At 38.2% G+C, this 22,470-nt stretch overlaps 8 protein-coding genes across 15 annotated transcripts in view; 2 read left to right on the forward strand and 6 right to left on the reverse strand.

Moving 5' to 3' along the window:
- LOC129786110 (replication factor C subunit 4) overlaps positions 1-22,470 on the reverse strand; it is a 635,780-nt gene that overhangs the window by 123,273 nt on the left and 490,037 nt on the right. The window lies entirely within an intron of this gene.
- The window catches only part of LOC129785980 (extended synaptotagmin-2), a 633,447-nt gene that overhangs the window by 123,273 nt on the left and 487,704 nt on the right, over positions 1-22,470 (reverse strand). The window lies entirely within an intron of this gene.
- The window catches only part of LOC129785995 (protein kinase C-like), a 501,513-nt gene that overhangs the window by 123,273 nt on the left and 355,770 nt on the right, over positions 1-22,470 (reverse strand). The gene's annotated exons all lie outside the window — the stretch shown is intronic.
- Positions 39-5,916, forward strand: LOC129786095 (saccharopine dehydrogenase-like oxidoreductase). Of its 2 annotated transcripts, none has more exons than XM_055820909.1 (3): positions 39-198; positions 3,929-5,111; positions 5,610-5,916. In XM_055820909.1, the coding sequence occupies exons 2-3, from the start codon at positions 3,943-3,945 to the stop codon at positions 5,725-5,727; spliced, it is 1,287 nt and encodes a 428-aa protein (XP_055676884.1). In that variant the 5' UTR covers positions 39-198; positions 3,929-3,942; the 3' UTR covers positions 5,728-5,916. The 2 variants fall into 2 exon arrangements, with proteins under 2 accessions (XP_055676884.1, XP_055676883.1); XM_055820908.1 differs by having other exon boundaries at positions 68-373; positions 3,855-5,111.
- On the reverse strand, positions 5,922-13,984 carry LOC129785959 (uncharacterized). 3 transcript variants are annotated; one of them, XM_055820658.1, is made up of 14 exons: positions 13,831-13,984; positions 13,555-13,645; positions 12,646-12,870; positions 11,674-12,289; positions 11,429-11,536; positions 11,181-11,371; positions 10,273-10,403; positions 9,787-10,207; positions 9,365-9,681; positions 8,753-9,304; positions 8,542-8,685; positions 8,301-8,481; positions 7,842-8,234; positions 5,922-7,766 (listed from the first exon to the last, which is right to left on the reverse strand). In XM_055820658.1, exons 1-14 carry the CDS (start codon positions 13,842-13,844, stop codon positions 7,542-7,544), a joined length of 3,609 nt encoding a protein of 1,202 aa, XP_055676633.1. In that variant the 5' UTR covers positions 13,845-13,984; the 3' UTR covers positions 5,922-7,541. The 3 variants fall into 3 exon arrangements, with proteins under 3 accessions (XP_055676633.1, XP_055676632.1, XP_055676631.1); XM_055820657.1 differs by having other exon boundaries at positions 11,181-11,536; positions 12,664-12,870; XM_055820656.1 differs by having other exon boundaries at positions 11,181-11,536.
- Positions 14,626-16,671, reverse strand: LOC129786035 (eukaryotic translation initiation factor 3 subunit D). The gene is made up of 2 exons (XM_055820824.1): positions 16,329-16,671; positions 14,626-16,221 (listed from the first exon to the last, which is right to left on the reverse strand). The coding sequence occupies exons 1-2, from the start codon at positions 16,522-16,524 to the stop codon at positions 14,744-14,746; spliced, it is 1,674 nt and encodes a 557-aa protein (XP_055676799.1). The 5' UTR covers positions 16,525-16,671; the 3' UTR covers positions 14,626-14,743.
- LOC129786101 (L-allo-threonine aldolase) lies at positions 18,898-20,432 on the forward strand. The gene is made up of 3 exons (XM_055820918.1): positions 18,898-18,996; positions 19,103-19,981; positions 20,089-20,432. Exons 2-3 carry the CDS (start codon positions 19,144-19,146, stop codon positions 20,403-20,405), a joined length of 1,155 nt encoding a protein of 384 aa, XP_055676893.1. The 5' UTR covers positions 18,898-18,996; positions 19,103-19,143; the 3' UTR covers positions 20,406-20,432.
- The window catches only part of LOC129786065 (extracellular serine/threonine protein CG31145), a 48,453-nt gene continuing 47,081 nt past the window's right edge, over positions 21,099-22,470 (reverse strand). For all 3 annotated transcript variants that reach the window (XM_055820867.1, XM_055820866.1, XM_055820868.1), the window contains one exon: positions 21,099-22,389. In XM_055820867.1, the coding sequence (XP_055676842.1) occupies positions 22,200-22,389 (190 nt within the window). In that variant the 3' untranslated portion in view covers positions 21,099-22,199. The remainder of the gene's footprint in view (positions 22,390-22,470) is intronic.

The raw sequence follows: 22,470 nt of genomic DNA on the forward strand, positions 1-22,470 counted from the left end.
TAAGCAGCTTTGTATTGTAGTAGTTTTTTGCTTTTGCAATAGCCGGCACAGTAGGAGACAGATTGTTGTTCGTTCAGTCTTGGAGGTAACGTTGAGTGGAAAGGGTGTAGTAAAGAATTTGTGTTTTTTCGTGTCTGTAAAATAATAATTTCTCAATTATTATCCTCCATTGCATTCTCTACTAACAATTTATTAAAGGTAATTTTTTCACATCAAGCTCTTATTTGTATAATAGTCATGGAGAAAGTATAGAAAAAATCTCAAGTGTACATTACGCAAGTTTTTTTTTTATCAAATCCTCCTGATTAATTGCTTAAAGGTCCGTGGGTACAAAATATATATTGTGCAAGTTGATATAATACCGGGTAGCCGGGTGGAAGTCCACGCCAATTCTATCGCACTTTGTACGTGGCTGGAATTCATAAATTGCGTTGGAGACGCCACACATTTGCCGGGTTGCAATTTTCGCCGAAAAATAATTCCAAATCAAATGGGAGGAATATAAAATGCGTCCAAAATTGAAATGGAAATTATATTGACAAGAAGAATTGCGACAAATCCATCTGTGGGTTCCGCCAACGCCCCAAATGAGAAAAAAAAATCCTCAAAATGCACTGCCGCTAAAATGACGCAATTCCACATTTTTAGTCCCCATTGGAATAATATTTATTTAACGCATCAATCTGGGATTTCTCTCGCTGATCAGTGGAAATTGTGTTCAGGCAGCAATTAACTGTTTCAATGAGAATTTTTTGATCAATTTGACAGGCTTTTTTTTTAGGAAAATTTTCCTACTAAATCAATTTTATATCCACTTATTTCTTTTTTTTTAATTCCCTTTAGCCCTCAGTCAATATTTCTATCTTTATATACTTACATTCAATTATTGTACATACTGTAGGTACCGTGCTGGTTAAGAGGGAACATCGCAACCGTCATTACACTTCATACCACAATTATTAATACACATTGTAATTAATTCTGACCTTGATGAAGCGTCTTATTCCTATTGTGATATTTTAGCTGTGTTTCTTTCAGACACAGCTTTTGTGTACCGAGCAAAATCGAAAGTTGTCAGATCGGTCTCAAACTTGGTATGAGCACGAATTAGGGTCCCCACATTCCAAAAAACGTATGCGCCAAAAAAAATTTTTTCCGGCCAGCCGTCCGGCCGTCCGGCCCTCCGGATTATAAACTTAAATTGCAAGAGAACGGTAATAGATAGAGACTTGCGGTAAACGGCAAAGTTTAAATATCGACCTGAAGAAATCCGATTATGAGGTCAAATCCACCCCCCCACCCCCCCGTCCGCCATTTTGAATAACCTCAAAAATTTGTTTTGCCTATATCTTAGCCCCTATTACAGCTAGAGGGCTGAAATTTTGATATGTTGTAGGGGCCATCAAGAGCTTTCCAACGATGCCTCATTTTCGAAAATCGGTCAAGCCGTTTAGTCAATATGGCCGCCACAATTTTTCATCGAAAATCGACCATAACTCGAAAACGGCTTGACCGATTTTGATCAACTCGAGCTCAAATGAAAGCTCTCAACAAACCCTACAACTCTCTAAAACATCCGAAGTTTCAAAAGTGACCACTAGGGGGCCAAAAATCAAAAACAAAATTTTCGATGAGTTTTCGATGAATATCTCGAAAACGCCATTATCGATTTGCTTCATTTTTTGATATGTTATAGCTGACCATATTATCTAGCTTCATGCCAAAAATGAAGAAAATCTATGGATCCGTTCTCGAGATATAGCCTTCCAAAGTTAGCATGTCATATCTCGGGTTCTACAAGTCCGATTTTGATCAACTCAAGTGCAAATGAAAGGTTTCGTGAAGCCCTACAAATGTCTAGAACATTGCAAGTTCGAGAAATGACCGCGAGAGGCGCTAAAGTCAAAATCAAAATTTTCGAAAATTTCGAACTCGAATATTTCGAAAGTGCCATTATCGATTTACTTCATATTTTAATATATTATAGTTGAGGTTAAGACCTTTCCAACGATAGCTCAAACTCGAAAATCTATGGAGCCGTTCTCGAGATATGGCGTTTTAAAGATTTCTTGGGGGATGACTTTCCAATTTTTCCCGACTTTGCGCGTATTTAAATTAATTCGCGTTCTAGTTTGCTCTCACAAAATTGGTACACTGAAAGAAACACAGCTCCCGTAAGCTTGGTCAGCTTACCAGTACATTTTAGTATTGCTTTATTATAATTTTTTGAAGCATAAAGAGATTTAATATTTCTTAGAATATTCAAGAAGATGGATTTGTCGAACTTTCATTACAAAGGGATCTGTTTAGTTTAGGTGTGAGAGATAAGTAGGGTTTTTTTTTCATACGTAATGGTATTATCTACATATAAGGAATTTTTCTACTCCAACAGTTTTAAAATGATCGTTAATTGATTTTTGATTTTTCTTACTAATTTCGGTAAAATAATAACGAAATTATTACTTCTTCAGACTCAATGGGTAGGTTCCTTAATTTATAAGGGTAGATAGCAGGAAATTAGAAAGGAATTAGAACTAAAACAAAATTCTAAATTTATAATCTATTATATCTCAAATAAATTAGTTTTGCTTTCCTTTGTGAATTATGATTTTATGAACTTTTCTGTAAAAACGCCAAAAATCAGGGAATAAAATATATTTTTTTTTATAATTCAATAAAAAAAATATCATTTTGCGAAAATGTGAAAGAATTTCGCATTAGACTGTTAATTCTTATTCATTTATTTTTTTCTAATATTTTTTTCTAAACCTATTTCGCAACATTTCTTTTTCATTTTCACCCTCTTTGCTGTGGATTTTCTTTCAATTTTAATTTTACATTCTAATTTCTTCTCAGAATATTTATTTATGCATATTGGTCATAATTTTGGTTGTGCTTCAATAATAAATTCAAATGTGTGCCAATAATTATGTCACCGAGTGCCTTTCCATGTGTCCTTTCATTCCCCTTCACTCAATAAATCAATGCTGTGGAAAAAATGCCGCATGGATATTTTTGTCTAACTTCCAACGGATTTTTCTTTCTTTTATTTTTCTACACACTGGATCAGATCCGAAAATAATGTTTGGGTGATCAATTGGGTGAATCACATACGTTGTATGCTTGGCGTTGTATGTAAATATTTGGAATAATCTTCTTGGTTGGAGGAAGAATTCTGGGTGACTTCCAGATCGCTCTGTGTGATGCTCAAACATCAACCAGATGCTTATATAAATGCTCAAAAGCGGCTGATTCACAATTTCACCAGATAGTAATTATTTTTCACCATATTGAGGAAGCAAAATACAGCAGTTAATGTCTTTTCTCTATAATAGCAAAGATTTTTTTTTTCAATATTGAATGGCTCTTTTGAGGCTGAACAATGCACTCTTCTGTGAGTCAGAGGTGATCATCTTTGTTGTTTGGCATAAGAGGGGTGCTGGTTGGGAGGGTAAAAGAAAAAGCTGCAGAATAATATTTGTCTTCAGCACAATCCCAGACGCGGTTTTTTTTGCAATTTATCACCTGCATCCCATTTAGCAAATATTAGAAAGGTGATAAGAGAATGTTTAATGACTTGGAGAATATCCATAAAAATCATGTGATCTCAGTAGGAGAAATTATTCATTACAGCTTCATGTACGAGACATTGGAGTTGATACAAAGTTGATATTTTTTCTCAACTCTAAAAGGTCTTCTTGTTAAAAGAAAAAGTTTAATTAATTTTCTTTCTCTATACAATATAATTTAACAAGGCGTAAAATTTTACAGTGACTCATAAAAAATATACCGTGTGTGGTATTAATTTTAATATAATGATTTTTCGTCTTGGAGCTATTTTTAGAAGTGCTTAGATTGCCTTTGATGATAATTCAGTATAGGAAATGGTAGAGTAAAAAACTATATGGGAAACTTTTCTCTCTTCCAGGAGATTTATACAAAATGTCTACTGATCGCTTGGATGTGGTGATCTTCGGGGCGACAGGATTCACGGGACAACGTGCTGTGGAGAGGAGTGTTGAATTCCTGGCGAAACTGAAATGGGGAATTGCGGGACGGAATCAAGCAAAGCTGGAGAATGTGCGAACAGAGGTGGGCAAGAAAGTGTCCAAAGATCTCTCGGAAATTCCCATTATTATTGCTGATGTGGCTGACGAGGAGTCCCTGAAGAAGATGGCACAGCAGGCAAAAGTCGTGGTCAACTGCTGCGGTCCGTACAGGCACTTTGGGGAGGCAGTTGTGAAGGCATGTGTTGCATCGGGAACGCATCATGTGGATGTGAGTGGTGAGCCGCAGTACATGGAGAGGATGCAGCTGCAGTATGATGAGGCAGCTCGGGAATCAGGAGTCTACATTGTTTCTGCATGTGGCTTTGACAGTATCCCCGCGGATTTGGGTACCATCTTCCATGAGCGTCACTTTGAGGGTGTTGTCAATTCCGTTGAGACATACCTCGTTGCAAAGGGTGACGGACCCGGAGCAGCTGTTCACTACGGCACATGGGAATCAGCTATTTATGGTCTTGCCCATGCTAATGAACTGAGGGAACTCCGTGGGAAGCTCTTCAAGGAACGCCTTCCCGCAATGAAGCCAACTCTGAAAAATCGTCCAATCATCCATCGTGCCCCAATTGTGAGAAATGCCGTGTGCCTACCCTTCCTGGGATCCGATAGATCTGTCGTAATGCGCTCTCAGCGCTTCCTGTATGAGACCCAGAAGAAACGTCCCGTCCAGATACGCACCTACATGTCTGTTGGAACGTATTTAAATGCCCTCCTGTTTATCATTGCTGGCGCTATCTTTTCCCTCTTGACACGTTTCTCCATTGGACGACATCTCCTCCTGACATACCCCAAAATCTTCTCATTCGGCCTAGCCAGCCATGAAGGACCATCGGAGGAGAAGAGGAAGAATTCAAAGTTTACCATGTGGTTCCAGGGTAAAGGATGGTCAGAGCCACTTGCCGAAGGGGAAGATCAGTACAAGGATCCACCCACAAAGAAACTCATTACAAAGGTTTCTGGCATGGATTTCGGATATGGGAATACAGCTGCTGCACTTTTACTCTGCGCCACGACAATCCTCAATGAGCACGTCAAGATGCCCGGAAAGTAAGTATTATCCTCAATTGTTTCTTGAGCTACCTATTTAAATTGATCCCAACGTGGTAATCTAATGCAGACCTTAGTTAGGTTGAAGAATAATGATAAAAATATTTTTATTGCGCGACCAAAATTGCTTTTGAGAAAACCGTCAAGGTGGTGCGCTATGGCGAGCAATTTGGGTCATTTATTCATGGATGATGGAATGTTCAATTAACTAGGAGAGACACACAATTTCCGGATATAAAACCACACAGAGAGATGCCGCTGCTCTGTGGCTAACACTGGCGGATGTCGGTGAACTTTACAGATAATAAATCTCGCGCAGAAATGAATGAGTGACGCCGATATTATAAGACGTGACAGAATGTATAGAAAATATGCAGGTTTATTGTTTTAAGCTTTTCTCCTCATCCGTAACCTTTAGTGAGGTCATTTACTCTCTAATGATTCACACTGTTTGTAGGGATGGAGTTGAATGTTATCTTATTTTTTGTTTCATTGCAGGGGGGGCGTTTTGGCTCCGGGAGCTGCTTTTGGAAATACCAGCCTTATCGATGAACTCAATAAGAATCAAATCTTCGCATTTGAGGTCGTTTCCGCCAAGGATGATTCCCAAAATTGAATTTTGACTTCTTTTCTCCCCGTCCCTACTTCTTATTGCCCTCATTGCCCATCTTAACCATTCTTACATTGTTAATTCCAGTGGCAATCAACTTTCTCCATTATTGTGCATTAAAATTAATATTATTATAAATAAAATAAAGATATTTTTGCAAATCCTTAATAAAAAATAAAATATTAAAGAAGAAAACAGTCTAATTTTCATTGTAATTTATTTCTCTCTTTTGTTTTTTCTTTAAATATTTTCATGAACTTACTAAATATTGTTGCTTTTTTAAGTCTTTTTCTACACACTATTCATCTCTGTATGTTGTTTCCATTTTTTTTTCATCGATCATTTATTAACTTCTACAGTAGTTTCACATTTAAAAAATGAAGTACATTGAAAAAATATTTATAAAAAAACCCTAAGTCCTTTATTTCTTTTTTGACTGGTTGTGTAAAAAAAAACTTTAAATTATATTTAAAAAAAAAAAAACAAACAGGGAATATTTTGTTCTTTTCATTAAACAATGAACAACACTTAAGTCTTTGAATGGCAGAAATGAGATAAAATTAAGGATACAATTGAGTATATAAGGAGATTAACAAGACTTGTAAAATGATATATAAAAAAAAGAATAAAATGAGATTCAATGAAAATTTTGGAAATTCTTTCATTAGGAATATTTCATTGGAATTTTTTTTCTTATTTTTTTGCGCTTTTCCACCTACAACAGTTGCACTGAAAGTCTCATTGTTGGATTTTTTTTATCTTTGATCCCAATTTTTGTGTTTCAATTAAAAAAATCAAATTGGGTATTTTTTTTAAAGAAATAAATTAAAATGTCCTTTAAAAATAATATTTTTAAAAAATTACTGCCAGTGCAACTTTTGTGGTACAATACTCTGTTAAAATTCAATAAATCGATTACAATAAATATTACAATGCAATTTAATGCTTCATTTAATCATTTTTTAAGTTATTGCAAAAATATTCTTTTTATTATCTCTCTACTAATCCACTTCTCTTCACAATAATTTTTTTCTTTAAATTCTGCTTGTTAGAAGAGTGGCTGTCATTTGATTTTTGTTGTTGTTTTTATTAAACTGAGAAAAAAAAGTGGAACACTCTAGCGTCTTATTTTGTTAGTTAATTATTGTATTTTTTCATCAATCTCTAATATAGATTTTTTTCCTTGTTAAATGTAATAAATAGTTTTTTTTTTAAGTTTTGCATTCGTCAATTAAGTTCTTTAGTCCATTCGCAATTAAGAGATCTCTCTATTGGAAAAATGCAGCCACGAAACACGAGCATACAATATTAATTTATGATAGGATTTTTTCTTGATAAAATGTTTTTTTTTCGTCAAATTCTAAAAACTCGTCAAACTTCTCATCATTTTTTTTTATTCATCTATTGAATTGATAAATTTTTAATACTTTTTTTTTCATTAAATTCACATTTTCTTTTTTTTTGACTTGTGTTGAATAACTTTCAAAAGACAAAGTTTCTGGAGCAAGGATATTTTGTTTTTTTTCAGAATTATTTTCTTTTTAGCTGTGATTTTTTAATTAGCACGTATTTCTCTGCACAATATTTTGGCGGAAAGGTAATATAATTATCTCGCAAGAACATGAGGAGAGTTTATATTAAAGCAGTCGGATTTTAAGAGAAAAATTTCTTACCGCTTTGCATTACAATACTTTAGCGAAATTCTGTGGCTGATGATGGGCGCGCGCGGGTGGGAATGGCAGGAGGTGACTCTGGAAGTGGCAAACGATGCTCGACGATGCTTCTTTTTTTATTCTCTCTCTCTTCTCTTCATTCTTCATTTATTTGAGATACGCCACACTGGATGTATCCATGTTGATGATTAAGGTGCGTAGGAAGGCCATTTCCTTTCTTGCATTCTCAAGTATAACTTTGGGATCTTGCGATGTGCATCTGAGGCAATTTGGTGCGAATACCATTGCCAAATTCGATGAGTCCATTTTGGTGTTGGCCACCACATCGGGTTGAGCAAATTGTTGTAGGAAGTGAATTAAAAACATCAAAACCTACAATAAAAATGTTAAATTATTTTTAATAAAAATCTACTTTTCTAGTTTTTCTTCTTTAATCTGAAAACTCACCGTTTTGTTAAGTCGTGGCAACTTGTTAACAATATTTGCTGCTTCTTCGGGATCCTCAGTTTGAACGCACTTCTCATACAATTCATCCGGAATGAGGGGATCATAGAGTTCACGATACCAAAGTTTCAAAAGACTCGCCGGTGAATGTGCATCCATGGAGGGTTTGTATTCGGGTATTTCCCATCGATCGAGACGATTCTTCAAGTACATAACTTCATCCACATCAGCAGGAACACGGAAAATACCTTCAGTTTGTTTCCCACCCATAAGCAAAACTTGCTCCGACAACGTAACCTGCACCCATGGCAATTGACGATCCGGAAAGCGATCCTTCTGCAACTCCATCACCTCGTGCAATGTATTCCCAAACATACTATCCCGGAAGATTTGATCCTAATTCATAGGAAAGAATTTTTTTTTAAATTTTGTTTGAAAAGACTCAAAAATTGCTAATCTTACTCTTGATTGGTTAACTTCATCCTCAGATGGTTTCTTAGCTTGTTTCTTCCCCGAACTCCCGATTCTATCTAACCTTCGGCACGCTATTGTGGCATAATGAGAAATTTGTACGTGAATCGGCCATTTTCCAACCTCTGGGAAGCTCGTGGCAAAAGTAGGATCTCGATGGCGATTCATGTAGCTGAAAATATCAATTTTATGTGGTTTAAATGTTACCCTTTGGCTAGAAAGTAAAACTTACTTGAGAAGAGCTGGCTGAAAAGTAGGTGATGGCGGCAGGAAAGACAAGCAGATGGCCATAAGCTCCCAACCACGGATTAGAGATTCTCTCGAAGGATTCTCCGTTGTTTGACGACACAATTGCACATACAACTCATCACGGAGCCTGAATAAAAGAATGTTTCAATTTTTCTTCTTTTTTTTTTATAAATCACAAGAAGTTGGCTACTCACGGTGGCTGCTGTACTGCCAATGCAATGATATCAATGACCACAGAATTGAGACTCATCCCCTGTCTAGCTTTACGGTCTCCCATGTAAATTTGCACGAGCTTAAAGAGTTCCGTGGCCATCTTCTTGCCAGCTTTGTCACGCGAAACGGCCAACATTGGCCGACTTATGGCATTTCCCGTCCAACTCAGCATATCCCTCACGGAAGACTTCTTCCTGAAGATTCCCTTTGAATGGAGATTGAGGTTGTCTTGGGCAAACTTCTCAATGTCACACTCCTTCATTATGGCCAACTGGGGAACACCCCCAAGTCCCGATGATGGAAGCCCCTTGGACATTCCGTGTACTTGCAAATGCCGATCCATTGATTGTTGATGATGGAAGCCTGATGTTGGCATTGATTGTTGCTTCTGCATCCCACCCATTTTGCCGTGATGATGATGATGTGCCATTCCCGAACCACCACCTAATGGGAAGATTGGATGATTCCTAACTGGGCTGTAGATCTGCGGTTCATCCCGAGCACTCTCCAGTTTTGCCTCCACCTCGGAAGAGCTGCAATTTAACAAGTTGATAAGCATGAGGAGAAGGATAAATAAAAAAGATGACACCTACATGTCTTCCTTTTCTTCTTTCCCAAAATTCAAGCCGATATTGTAGTAGGATGTGTGTCCAGCACCACCTCCTCCTCCACCACCTCTTGACATCCCGTAGTCTTCTCCAGTGACACAGTGATGCGCCAAGTAGTCGCCACGTCCATCTGAGTGATCAGAATCCTCATTGTCGGGCTCATGACCAGACAGGGAATGTTCAGATTGACTGTCTGAGTGCAATGAGTCGGAATCCAATGGATCACCGAGGCGGTAGCATCCTGATAATTTTGCCTGTTCAATAATGTAGTGCTGCAGGGGTAGAAGATGTTCTTGCATCTCCTAAAAGAAACATTATTTATTTAATAAAATTCAATTTCATTAAAATTTCCACAAATTTCATAAAAAAAAAGATTGATGATGATTTTTTTTTCTTGGTAAACTCGCCTGATCCCAATTACTGTAGAGCGGTGAAATATTCCCATTGTCATACTCCGCATCGCTGGTCATTGTACCCATCATGTGCTGTTGCCTGCGTCGCGTGCGTCTTCCTGTGGACGTGGCTCTTTCAGCGCTGTGCTGCTGCTGCTGCATCTCCTTATTGTGCCTCTCGAGATTTGGCTTACTGAGATAAGGAATAACCGGCTGTGCGGCTTCCTCCTTGTGCTCCTTTGGTGTATTGCTAAATGACGACGATGTATGCTGCTGCCTCAGCTCATTTTGGCATTGACTAGACGTCACAGCACCACTGTACTTATTCGCCAGTGGCTTCATCAAATTATTTATCTGCTGTATCGACAGCCCTGAACTATTTGACACACTTCCCGGCGACACTTTTCCCTTATCAACTTTCATCTTGTCCAAATATCTAAAGCAAAAAAAATGTTTTTGATAACATTCTATGAAATAAATCAAGTTCTAAAGTAAACTCACCTTTCGGGTTTTGTGGGTAGATCCAGATTAAGAAGTTCCGGATCATTTTTGTGACTAGAAATATAGGAGCTTGGGGTATCTATGGCAATGGAGACACTGCTCAAGAGTGATGGTCTCGCTGGTTTCGTTGCCTGTAGCGCGCAAGGGGTGCAAAGATGGGAGGTAGAGAAGACACATTCATTTAGCAAGAAAAATATTCAATTTGCGTATTAGAGAGAAAGAAAATGCAAAGAATCCGCTGTGCCTCGAACACGCAGCGTCGCATTATAATATTCTTTTCATACCACCAAATACCATTTTCATTGCTTCCCATGTATTGCTTTGGAGGCTCTAAAAATTTTCTCAAGAATTTCATAATATACATAAATGTTAGTATCGGTGTGTCTTGTAAAATATTTCATGGAATTTTCATTCATTTTAGCACAACTATATTTTCTGTACAAATTAAATGTAGAAAAAAGAATTTATTTTACAGTTAATAAAAATAAGTTAGCAAAAGAAGCAAAAAGGATAAATATTTGTATATTTAATTTACATTCTTGTTTATTTTTGCTTTAATGTAAAAAAAAAAAAAAATTCAACATATTTTGCCAAAAACTTTATACACCCCCCATGCACATCCTGTTGGCAAATTAATTTCAATTAAAAAGGATGAATAAATTAAAATTTCAAATGAGTAGAAATCAATAAAATCTCATTAGAGAAGCCAAGCGTGAAATTTCATGAAATATTTGTGTAAAATTGTACATCAAATTTGATCCCCAGCCAATTGTGTAAATTGCACCAAAGTGTTGATTGTTTGCCAATAAATTGTAACCAAATTGAGTGTGTTCGAGCAAAAATTGGGAAAGGAGGCGGAGAGGTTGGATGGACAACAGGGCAAAGGGAGAATTAATAAACATTCTTACATGATTCTGCGGACTTGTGGGACTCTGTGGACTGGAATCGCTCGAACCGCCTGCACCCGTTGCCGCTAAGACTCTCGATGATGCCCCACTTCCGCTGGCTCGTGCATCATTGCCACCACCGCTTCCTCCGCCGGACGATCCAGACGCAATGGCGGCCCCCTTGGCAGATGTCGTGTGACGACGCCGGGTCACTGGTGTGTTTTCAACAGATTTAAAATATTTCTCATGCATAGAATCATCACTACCACCTCCATTTCCTTCATTGCTCGGCGTTGTCACTGTTCGCGATTGATGCTGCTGGCGCGGTGACGACATGAAACTCCCGGAGCGCGTCAATGACACAATCGGAGGATCTTCTAAACAGGACAACAATGTTAAATGAATAAATTAGCATAAAATTCCAACTTTTCTCGCTTTTTTTTCTTTCACGTGCAAAATACTGCAAACATGAATAACGAATAAAATGCAAATGCAAAAAAAGCCAAACAATTACTTCCAACAAAGTCGAAACTTTGGTGTTTCGTTCCATCGGCGGATGAACGTGTGGCAAAGTCTCCCGCGAGTTTCTTCTTCAGCTGCGGAGTACTCGTTGAATGTGCCGGAGATGCACTTCCAGCTAAATCCGAAGAATTCGACAGTGAATACGGCAATTTTTGCTTCGGATACTGCGGCGATGGTTTCGCATCACTTCCGCCCATTGCAACATGCGGAATGTTGTGAGAGCTATTGCTCTCCTGAAGCATCCTGTAGCAATTTTCTGCGCTGTGCTGCTTTCGTCGTCCACTGTGTTGCTGTTGCTGCCCAAGACGTAGACTCCCACCGTCCTGCAAACGTCTATATCCGTGCGTGCTGGAGAGACTTGAGTCACTCGATTTGCCCGAATCATGCCTGTGGCTGTTGTTGCGCGGTGATGTCGATCCACCCGTGTGACGACAGTATTTGTGGGCATCGTGACGACTACCGGGTGAATCTGTGGAACTAGGTCGGAAGCTATGGCGTCCTTGGGGACTTGCGAGTAGTTCCACACTCTTAGATTCCTGCGGTCCACGCTCCCTCGAGGATGTTGGCTTTATCTCCGGGCGAGGTTCATTGCGGAAAAGTTTTGAAATCTTTAATTTGAAAAAATGAGTTTTGCTGAGTAATTTGTTTGATATATTTAATATGTTTAATGATGAATTTCAGGAAATGTGCTAATCTTGTATTTTTTGGGGTATTTTACTATCAAAAAAAAATGTATCGTTGCTCTATTTGTATGATTGTTTATTAAACATAACAAAGAAAAGGAGATAAAAGAAGAATGATATTTGATCTCGAGAACAATTAAACAAATTGTTCTCAAGAAGCTTTATCAAATTTACATTTTACTCGCTCGATAAATTGCTGGATTTGGCTAGATTGAGTCAAGAAACTCTGGGATTAAATAAACCACCAAAAAAAAGATGTGAGAATGATGTGAATTTCTTACAATTGCACTGCTATTCACCTTCCCGTGGGATGTCTGCGTGGATTCATCCTTCCTCTCTGTGTTCTGCTTCAGAGTCTGCAACTTTGCCAGCGGGATGATGTCACAATCAACCGGTCGATGCCATACCGTGGTCTGCGATGCCACATTGTAGTAGTAGAAGCGATGGGTATTGGTATCAAAGAGCTCCCACCACTGAGAGTCACTTGTTCGCTTTATATTGACACCCTAGAAGAAGAGGAGGAGACATCACAGGCAAATGAGCCGCGCTTTTGACTAAATTGTAAACAAAGAGACTTGTGTATATTATGTTGTAGCTGCGTTAAGTGACACAATTAATATGCGTTTGGCAACAACATGCTATAAAGAATGAATTAATTAATTAATCCGCTGGAGCAGCTGTTTGGGAATTTCTCGCGCGCTTCTTCTGCATTTTTCTCTGATCCCTCATGTTTAATCGTCACGCCAGTACGCATCTCGCAACTCTGGTCATGATTAGCTAGCTCTTGCTGGACACTTTTAACCCACATTCACACCTTTTTTTTTCTCTCTCTCTATAAAATAAGTTTTTCAATCAATTTATGAAGAAGTTCTCTTGAGAATTTTTCTGGGCAACATTTGCAAACCATGTGTGGGCTTTTTTTCAGTTTAGTGGAACTCTTCGACACCGCCCCATCCTCACGCATGTTCCAGAGTTGGTGCTGCTGCGACATCACCAACTAAATCGCAATCACAGATGCGTAACAGACACATATTTGTGCTCTGTGGTGCAATTAATTGCTTACTTTCTGCACAAACAGCAATTCCAATAGGTTTTCTTGCCCAGCATGACCTTAATCTTATTGATTGTAAAGTATGAAGGTCCGTGCGGAAGGATATCCGGAAGCACAACAACAACACACACAAACTTACCTCAGGCGGATCCCAGACGCATTCTCCCGTGGTGAGATTCGCATACATGTGCTCCTTTGTGCGGGGCTCGATGATCTCGACCCATTCGATCCTGCAACGCAAGCAGAGGAGACAATGAGAAGAGGAGAAGCGCTAAAAATAGGGGCTCTTTTTTCCTGTCATGCCCGCCCGTAGAGGAAAATGGAAATTTTCACTCCGTATCGATTTTGTGCACCCCAGAAAATGCATCCCTACACGCCCTAACCCTGAACCGACTGTCCCCAATTCCCCATCTACCTTTCCGACGTCATCTTCCATCCAGGAGCTCGCTCTTGGTGCTGCGAATTTCCACTATTTTCCACAAAAATCACATATTTTTTTCACGAAATTGTTTTTTTTTTTCGAGACCAAACTTTTTTTTAACACTCAGGCAGGGGTCCTTCACTGCAAGATGATTCAGAATCAAATTCTATTTCTTTCCCTGATTCTCTAGAATCACCAGATTTTCACAATTTTCGCGATTTTCTCGCATTTTCCGCCGAATTTTCCATCCGAGTGCGGGTTTTGGGGCGTGGGAAGCGCCCCCGCGTCGTTTGGCATAAAAAAAATCGGAAAATTCAAAAATATTTTGAAGAAAAAAGTGCGAGTGAGACAGAGAGTGTAATGAAACTTCGCCATATCTCGCTCTCACAGTGACAATTTTTCTGTGGGAGCGAGACGCATAGCCCAAATATCATCGTGACCTCTCTCTCACACTTTCTGTTTTCTGCGATTTTCTCGCATTTTCCGCCGAATTTTCCATCCGGGTGCGGTTTTTGGGGCGTAGGAGGCGATGCCGCGTCGATTGGCATAAAAAAAATGAAAAATTCAAATTTTGCCGAAAAAAAATTTTTCCCAGAGTGTAATAAGTCAAAAAATGAAATAGCAACAGTAGCAGTTTCTCTCCCTCCCACATCGTCTACTCAGTCAGCACTCGCCGCATGTGTATGAAGCAATTACGATGCAAGCTGATTTAGTCGACGAAACAACGAATTTTCGCAAAAAAAATATTTTTTTTGTTTTTTCCGCTTTTTCCAATAAAAAAAAAGAAAATTTCCTCTTTCCACGAGAACTTTATTATTCCACAAAAATTCTAAAGAAAAAAAATACACAATTTATTAAAATTTTATGCAATGTCTAAAAAAAAAAGTTGCAAAAAATCTAGAAAGAATTAATTTTTCTTATTTCCGTTTCCGGCGTACGAATAAAGGGGCTGGAAGGTTTCCCCCTCATCACCCGACTCTTCAGATCCATCCGTCTCGAATGTATTCTCCGGGATATCGTAGAGGCGGATCATGGGCTTGTTGGGATCCTTCATGATCAAATACTTGCCGTCCTTTTGCTTCATTAGCAAATCAATGATGCACCTGAGGATCCCCCAGGCATTATCCATGCTCAAGTTGATTTGCGTGGCGAACTCATTGGGTCGGAACTGCTGCGTACCCAGAATAACATGCCGCGAGGAATCCTTCACGTGAGCTCGGGACACGTAGCCGAACTTGATTTGATCTGAGCCCGCCAGGAGGGCCTGGACTGTCCACTTGGCCAGCTTACAGGCATTGTTGCGCAATTCATTGGCCAGGACACCACCGCGCTGGGTATCGAGCTTCTGACGCCACTCCACGCCATTCGCCAGCTTTGAATCCCACTCATTGAGTGCCTTCACCGTGAGAAACTGATGATCCCCACTGGGTGTATGCACCACGGCATCGTGCTCACAACGAGCTACGAGGACGATGCCGTTGTGCAAGTCCCATTTGCGATATCGGTAAGCTACACTGGCAACTTCACCCTCCTCCTCATCCCCAATGAATGGATTTGGCTCCGGAAACTTGAATTTACTCTCATTCGGGCCACTTTTCAGTACCTGCTGACTGAAGTTGTGATTAATGAAAGTAGCTTCAATAGCGAGATTACGCGGAGAGTTGAGGGAATTCCCGTCGTCCTGCGGCGGCTCCACGCTTGTCTCATTCACCGTGAGCAAATCAAATTCCGTATTGTCGCGCTTATCCATGAAGAGTTTATCCTGAATCTTATCGATAACAATGTCCCAGGAGTAGTTGGAACGCGTGCAGCACATAATAGTGGCCAGAATGGAATCCGTGGCGTACACATTCCCCACGGACTTGCTGAGGGAACGAATAATGGGGTCATCTGTGGTGGTCACAGTGTGGAAGATGCGATCCACACGCTGAAGGGGCTTCTCGTTCTTCACATTAATACGATCGTAGGTCTTGTCGTAATATTCGAGTGTTCCGCAGCATGTAATGTCCTCGCCCTCTTTGACTCCCGGAAGAGAGAGCTTGGTGAGACGTGGAAAGTCCATTTCCTCAATTGTCGACCAGTCCGGACGTACGGTGACGGAAGCATCGCGAATCTTGGGTGGAGGCCCACGTACGCCCCATTTGCGTCCTGTAGTGCCACGACGTTGATCTCGCATTTTGACACTCTTGCCCAGAGTCTGGAAGCCACTATGGGCTCCACCACGTCCACCGCGACCCCTCATGTTCCTCATATTGCCACGGAAGCGCCCACGCTGATATGGGAGTTTTTGCACGCGTGTCGTGTCCACCAAATGGAAAGTTGTCTCATCTTCATCATGGTAGTATGCATACTGACTTCCGGTTCCAAACTGGCTCGCGTACTTGTCTGTGTGTAAGTAATACAAGAGAGAGAATTAGTTTTCCCGATACTTTGAGGTTATGTCAATCAGCTCCTCATCCCAGAGATCCCCATTCACCCACAAAGAGACTTACTTGGGAACTTCTTATCCACCGTGGCTGTCCCAGTCCAGTCACTAATCTTGCCCATACGGTCGCTCTTGCTGAAGGGCTGATACGGCATTCCGCTAAAGTCAATTTTCTCACATGGGCCCCATCCTTCTTCGTTGTACTGCAGCTGCGGCTTCACAAACTCCGCATACGCCGACGGGGAACTCTCAGTTTCACTCATTTTTCACACTACAAGCTTCACTCTACAAATTCACGCAATTTCCAATGAGTTTTCCTCGGTTTTTCACACTTTTCAGAGCAAAAGAAAATTTCGGGGAATTTTTTGAGGACGTGTTTTATCACACTGCCCGGTCCGCCGCGTAGAGGCGCTGCAGTCGTCTATTCTGTATAGGCGGGAAAATTTGAATAATCGTTTTTGCGCCAATTTTAAAAACTGTTTTTTTGATAAGAATAATTTCTAGAAGAAAATCTTTTATAATATTCCTTCCGTTCTTACTAGAATGAGATCTGAAATGACAAAATGTTTGAAATTAATTATATTTTTTTTTTTTATAATTTTCTCACCTTTAATTTGTGCCACAAAATAAAAATGTTTTCTAATTTAAATTAAATAAAAATCATAGTTTTTATTTTAAAGAAAATACTTTTTATTGGAAGCGTGGGAAAGACGATACGCTAATGGCTTTTCTTTCAAAGTATGCAATAGTGGATGTAAGGCATCCTTAACTAAAGTTATGTTATTAATCTACCATGCTATATGGTTTGCTGCTCACATGATGATGAAAGCCGTTGAAAAACAGGAAGTTCTTGTTCTAGCATATGCATTGTGGCACAGAGAGAATCTCATGGCTACACGGGGGCTTCATAGCTAGCTAGAGCTAGCTACCGTACCTGGGTGAATTCTCCAGGTGCATGAAATTTCGGGACATACAGCAATTTATTGTGAAAGTTTTCGAGTATGTGGCAGGAGAGATGAACAAAGTTGGATGGAAGGTGGCTTTCACAGCACAGTCACAAAGGCAAGGGGACACCCAATTGTCATCTAATGGAGGAAGTTTTCCTCTATACCCTTGTATCCTCTTCTATACCTAATATAACATGCATTGGTGTTTCGGCTGTTTGTGCTACAAGACTTTCTGAAAATCAATGGGACCGGAAACAAGTCTCAGCGTTAGACAACATCCACCAGGATTTGTGGTACGTCTCCCTTAATGGAATTCTCAAATCACATCCGCCAATGCTGCCCGATGCCCACAGTGAGTCCAATTTGCAATTTTCACCCGCAATATCCTTTTTCCTGTAATATAGTTTCACCACATACATATACCACCTACACCTACCTACCTACTTATTTTGCTTTCAAAGCCAATTGTCACTCTTTTCTTTTTCCAAAAGCATTTTTGCACAGTTTGTTTGTAGTTTTTTTTTGTAGAGAAAAAAATATCAAGAGGCTTTTTTAATCCCTTTAAAAATTCTCATTGACCTATTAGTTTTCATCCCAAGTACTACATTTTTTTAGATCACTTACTTTAATCAGTTACAGGCAATTAATTCGCTGTAAACGCGGTAAAGGAAATAGAAATTTTTAATTTTAGAAATGATACAATCGCACTATAATATAAAGCAGAATAAATGGAATTTTTTAATTTTCTGTCTACAATAAAAGCTGAGAAATTGCTTTTTAAAAAATTTGGACTGACTTTAGCCCTGACCTCCCCTATCATTAAATGTTTTTTAAAGTTAATGTGAAAAATAATACTTAAGAAAAAAAAACTTTTATTAATCAAATAATTTCTTTCTGTTTAATACATAGATTAAATTATTCACTAAAGTTATTTTTCTTTTAAACTATGGATATTAAATTTTAGTATAATAGTTACCAAAAATTGTTGCTTTTTATTAATAAGAACAGAAATATTTGTAAAACACAAACTTTACCCTTTTAATACTTTTAATGTTTTTTTTTTTAAGTTTTTAGACATTTGACCTCAAGTGATAAAAATGATTTTATTGTAAAGAATATGAATTAATTAGTCAGAAACTTTAAAAATAATTTTACTAAGGGTACAAAGATTTTAAATAGTGGTGAATAATTCTTATTAAATAATCTTTGATCTTTGTATTTATTTTTTATTCAATCTTAAAAAATATTAAAAAATCTAGCATTAAAAAAAATATAGGTAGGTATAGGTAAGTATGTACATTAATTTGATATTTTGAATGATTTATTTATGTTTGTGAGCTCGATAAAACATATATTATCAAGTACAATTAACATACCTAATTTATTAGATAAAAAAATGATCGCGTCGTGTTGTGAGCATTGCGTTATCAACATATCAGTTTATCTGTGTATATGTTTTTAAATGGATCACTTTTCATATTTTCATACTCAATTTTCTCCACTCTGGTGGGGTCTTCCTACTATACTTAAGTGCCGGCACAACGTTGCCAAATATAACAACTACACGTCCACAAGTTGAAACGCGAGATTTTATCTTACACACAAGGCGGATCATCGCGCCTGTCTCTCATGATAAGGCTGGCTACGAGACATTTGCTACGCCGTTCAGTAGTACTATTTGAGCCGCGAGAGAAGGTGAAGTTCACGCGATTTCATAACTCCTCTGTGCCTCGCCTCACGGTCAAACTTGCTTTATAATTGCCCAGCATTTTGCTTCCTTGTGGTGTGGTCAGTAGTAGTAGCATAAATTTATTATATTGTCGCTCGGAATAATGCAATTTAGGGCGTTTCCTCGTTAGCAGTCACACTCATTCATTTCAACTTTCATTTGCAGAAAAATTGATTTTCTCGTCCCGGATTTGTGCAGCAACAGCAATGTATTCAACGCTCAAGACACAATCTCGCGATACTATGCGTGTGGTTGATTTGAGATCAGACACGCTCACGACACCAACGCCAGAGATGCGTCGCGCAATGATGGATGCTGAAGTGGGTGACGATGTGTACGGAGAGGATCCTACACTGATTGCATTGGAGGAGCGGGCAGCTCGTGAATTGGGAAAAGAAGCTGGGCTATTTGTCATTAGTGGCACTATGGGAAATCTCCTTGCGATCATGGTGCACTGCAATGGACGTGGAGAGGAAGCAATTGTGGGCAATATGTCCCATACATTTCTCTATGAGCAGGGAGGAGCAGCTCAACTGGCTGGTGTTCAGCTGTCTATTTTACCCAATTTACCCGATGGCACATTTAGTCTTGACCTTTTACGCAAGAGCATCCGGAGCTATGACGATCATGAACCGATTACACGCTTGGTGGTAATTGAAAATACGCACAATCTCTGTGGTGGGAAAGTCGTACCACTCAATTGGATCCAAGAAGTTAAGGGAATTTGCAAGGAGAATAATATCCTAATGCATATGGATGGTGCAAGGGTCTTCAATGCAGCTGCATACTTGAAAGTTCCAGTTAAGGAAATCACCAAATATTTTGATTCCGTTACATTTTGCCTCAGTAAGGGGCTTTCTTGTCCAGTTGGATCTATTCTTGTTGGCACCAAGGAGTTCATCGCACGTGCCAGGAGGTTGAGAAAAGCTCTCGGTGGGGGAATTCGACAAGGAGGCATTTTAGCAGCTGCTGGACTTGTTTCTCTTGATACCATTGTCCCCATCTTGGATGCTGATCATCGTAGAACAAAAATGATTGCTGATGGTAAGGATTAAATTCTTTCATGTAACATCTTCTCCTAAAATTTTACAATTCAATTTAAATTCTTTCTTTTTAATTACGCTTTTCTTTCATCTTCTGATTATATATAGCTATCAATAAACTTCAGAGCCCCAACTTTAAGGTAGACATTGAGAATGTGCAAACGAACATTCTTATGGTGCAATTGATTGAGATTGACCTGAAAGCACCGGAATTTGTGAAGCGTCTCCAGGAAGTGAAGGAAGAGGAAATTGCTGCAAATGTGACGGATAGAGACGGAAAGGGGATTGTCGTAAAGATCAGTGCACGCGATTGGGGATTCTGTCGACTTGTTGTCTATACTCAAATCACCGATGAAGATGTTGAGCTTGCCATCAAGAAGATTGCTTTTGTTATTCGTGAATTTGAGAAGAATAAATGCAAATAGAACACTTTTTTTTCCTTTCAAATAAAAGCTTTTATAAATGACCATCATAGTATACCTACAATTGAAAGTATATTCTGTAATATATTGACTTGATTATTGTGAAATCTCTCATAGACTCTTTGTTAATCTTATCTTATCTCAGCTGGAAGAATAGATAGGGGCAATGAAAATCATCAAAATAACATAATGTTTGAGTATAATGATAATTCTAGTTTGGAATAAAATAATGAAAATTCAATTTTATTAATCTTTTTAAAACAAAAAGAAGAGATGAGGAGGAAATGCTTTAAGGAGAGTCATCCACAACAACATGCAACATTCGCCCCAAAAGACAATACTATTGTAACATAAAATGCAGCACAAAACGAGAAAATTGAAAGATAAACCAACATTTTGCGAATTTAATTTACCAGTGTGTTTTACTTTGCTGGAAAATTCTCTTTAACATAGTTTGCATGAGAGAATTTTTGGTTAGTTTTGCTTGTTGTTAAAAGGGTTACGAAAATATTTGATAGAGTATGCATGTAGAAAACTTCCGTATGGCACAATGCTGGGTTGAATTATTCAGTGTTTTCCGTATGAAGAATTTTCACTCCTTGGCTTTTCCACGAAGCTTCTTAATCAGCCAATATGCAAGAGTTGTGTTGCTCCATTAAATGGTTTTCAGATAAAACAAAGAATAAAACTGCATAATTGACATAAATTGTTTTGATTTATTTTCTCTCTCAGTTCCACAGCTTTCAACTTTTTTTTTATACATATATAGAATATGTTTCTGGTTCTAACTATTTAACATTTAAATTAACATTTCTGCATCGTAACGCAATATTCACAATGATTTACTTGTCGATATAACAATAAACAGCATGTCAATCATTTTTGTTTATACATATTATAATGTATTATTTAAATAGATAGGTATTACTCTCATTTATACACAAAATTATTCTTTTTTTTAAATCCCTTAATCTGGTATTATCTCTTCACAGTAATCCACGATGGTTCCTCTTCTGTTACAGTTTTACACATAAATTTATCTTTTTACTATATGTTGAAGTAGAAAATATAACGACTACATATGTATATAGTAAAAAATGTAGGTAGTTTGCATTGCAAATTGGTAACAAAGAGAACGTGTCCTTGAAGAGAAAAGATCACAAATATATAGCAAGAATTACATTCTATTGCATAAGAGCAACACTCCTTTTTCAAACCGACATATCCAGCATGATTTTCCATTCTTTTTCGCATTATGGAATGAAATCTACGCCAGAACTCCTATAATAACGTGGAACATTTATTTATTATCTTTTCTGTTTTTTTTTATTTATTAAAGCATAAATAAGCTTGGTAAATTCTTAAATGTTGTTTTTACTTTTATTATACGTTTTGATGACAATAATAAACAATTTATTTGGCACTAGATGGTTTTTCAGACACCGAGAATAAAAATTGACAATTTCGATCAAAAGCATCGACATTGTAACAATATTATGTAGTATGTATGTACATAAATTACAAACATTCAAAATCATCGCACTTTTTTTAATCACCTCTAAAACTAGGAAATATCTTTTTCCTCTTCGTCAATTTTTTTTTTAAAGCAATCGATAGTATTTTTTAATAAAATTTTCAGGCCATAAAGAATTTTTATATTTGCTTTATACTCCTATATAGACACAAATAAAGCCGTCAAAATGTTCAATTTCATTGAAAAAATCTTGGCGTCAAATAAAGGACTTCTTCTGCTTATCAGCGAAGTTCCTAAATGGATGGAACTTTGGATTTTTTGTGCTATGAAAGATCATTGGAAATTATCACTTCTTCATGGTTATTCTTTTTGAGACAGTCACGAATGCCTTGAAGAATAATTCCAACTCGTCGATCGAGGGCCTCCAGATGTGGCTCCCAAAGAACTGGAGCAATGGGATCTTTTGCCATTGATTCCCTCATTGCTTCTGAGAGGTGCTTCCCATTATGGAATCTGAAAGAAATTAATATATAATCCATGATTTTTTATATACATATATTGGAAGATTTCTTTATTGTTTCAACAACTATTCAC

The sequence above is a fragment of the Lutzomyia longipalpis genome, chromosome 1 (assembly GCF_024334085.1).
Source record: "Lutzomyia longipalpis isolate SR_M1_2022 chromosome 1, ASM2433408v1".
NCBI lineage: Eukaryota > Metazoa > Arthropoda > Insecta > Diptera > Psychodidae > Lutzomyia > Lutzomyia longipalpis.

What these genes read in the sequence shown, in the direction of transcription:
- LOC129786095 (XM_055820909.1), top strand. Translation starts at nt 3,943, where the DNA reads ATGTCTACTGATCGCTTGGATGTGGTGATCTTCGGGGCGACAGGATTC. An exon ending in CACGTCAAGATGCCCGGAAA is followed by an intron (nt 5,112 to 5,609) that starts GTAAGTATTATC and finishes GTTTCATTGCAG; the next exon opens with GGGGGGCGTTTTGGCTCCGG.
- LOC129785959 (XM_055820656.1), bottom strand. An exon ending in TTGGCAGTACAGCAGCCACC is followed by an intron (nt 8,686 to 8,752) that starts GTGAGTAGCCAA and finishes TCTTTTATTCAG; the next exon opens with GCTCCGTGATGAGTTGTATG. An exon ending in ATGAAGTTAACCAATCAAGA is followed by an intron (nt 8,235 to 8,300) that starts GTAAGATTAGCA and finishes CCTATGAATTAG; the next exon opens with GATCAAATCTTCCGGGATAG.
- LOC129786035 (XM_055820824.1), bottom strand. Translation starts at nt 16,524, where the DNA reads ATGAGTGAAACTGAGAGTTCCCCGTCGGCGTATGCGGAGTTTGTGAAG. An exon ending in GGTGGATAAGAAGTTCCCAA is followed by an intron (nt 16,222 to 16,328) that starts GTAAGTCTCTTT and finishes ACTTACACACAG; the next exon opens with ACAAGTACGCGAGCCAGTTT.
- LOC129786101 (XM_055820918.1), top strand. Translation starts at nt 19,144, where the DNA reads ATGTATTCAACGCTCAAGACACAATCTCGCGATACTATGCGTGTGGTT. An exon ending in AACAAAAATGATTGCTGATG is followed by an intron (nt 19,982 to 20,088) that starts GTAAGGATTAAA and finishes GATTATATATAG; the next exon opens with CTATCAATAAACTTCAGAGC.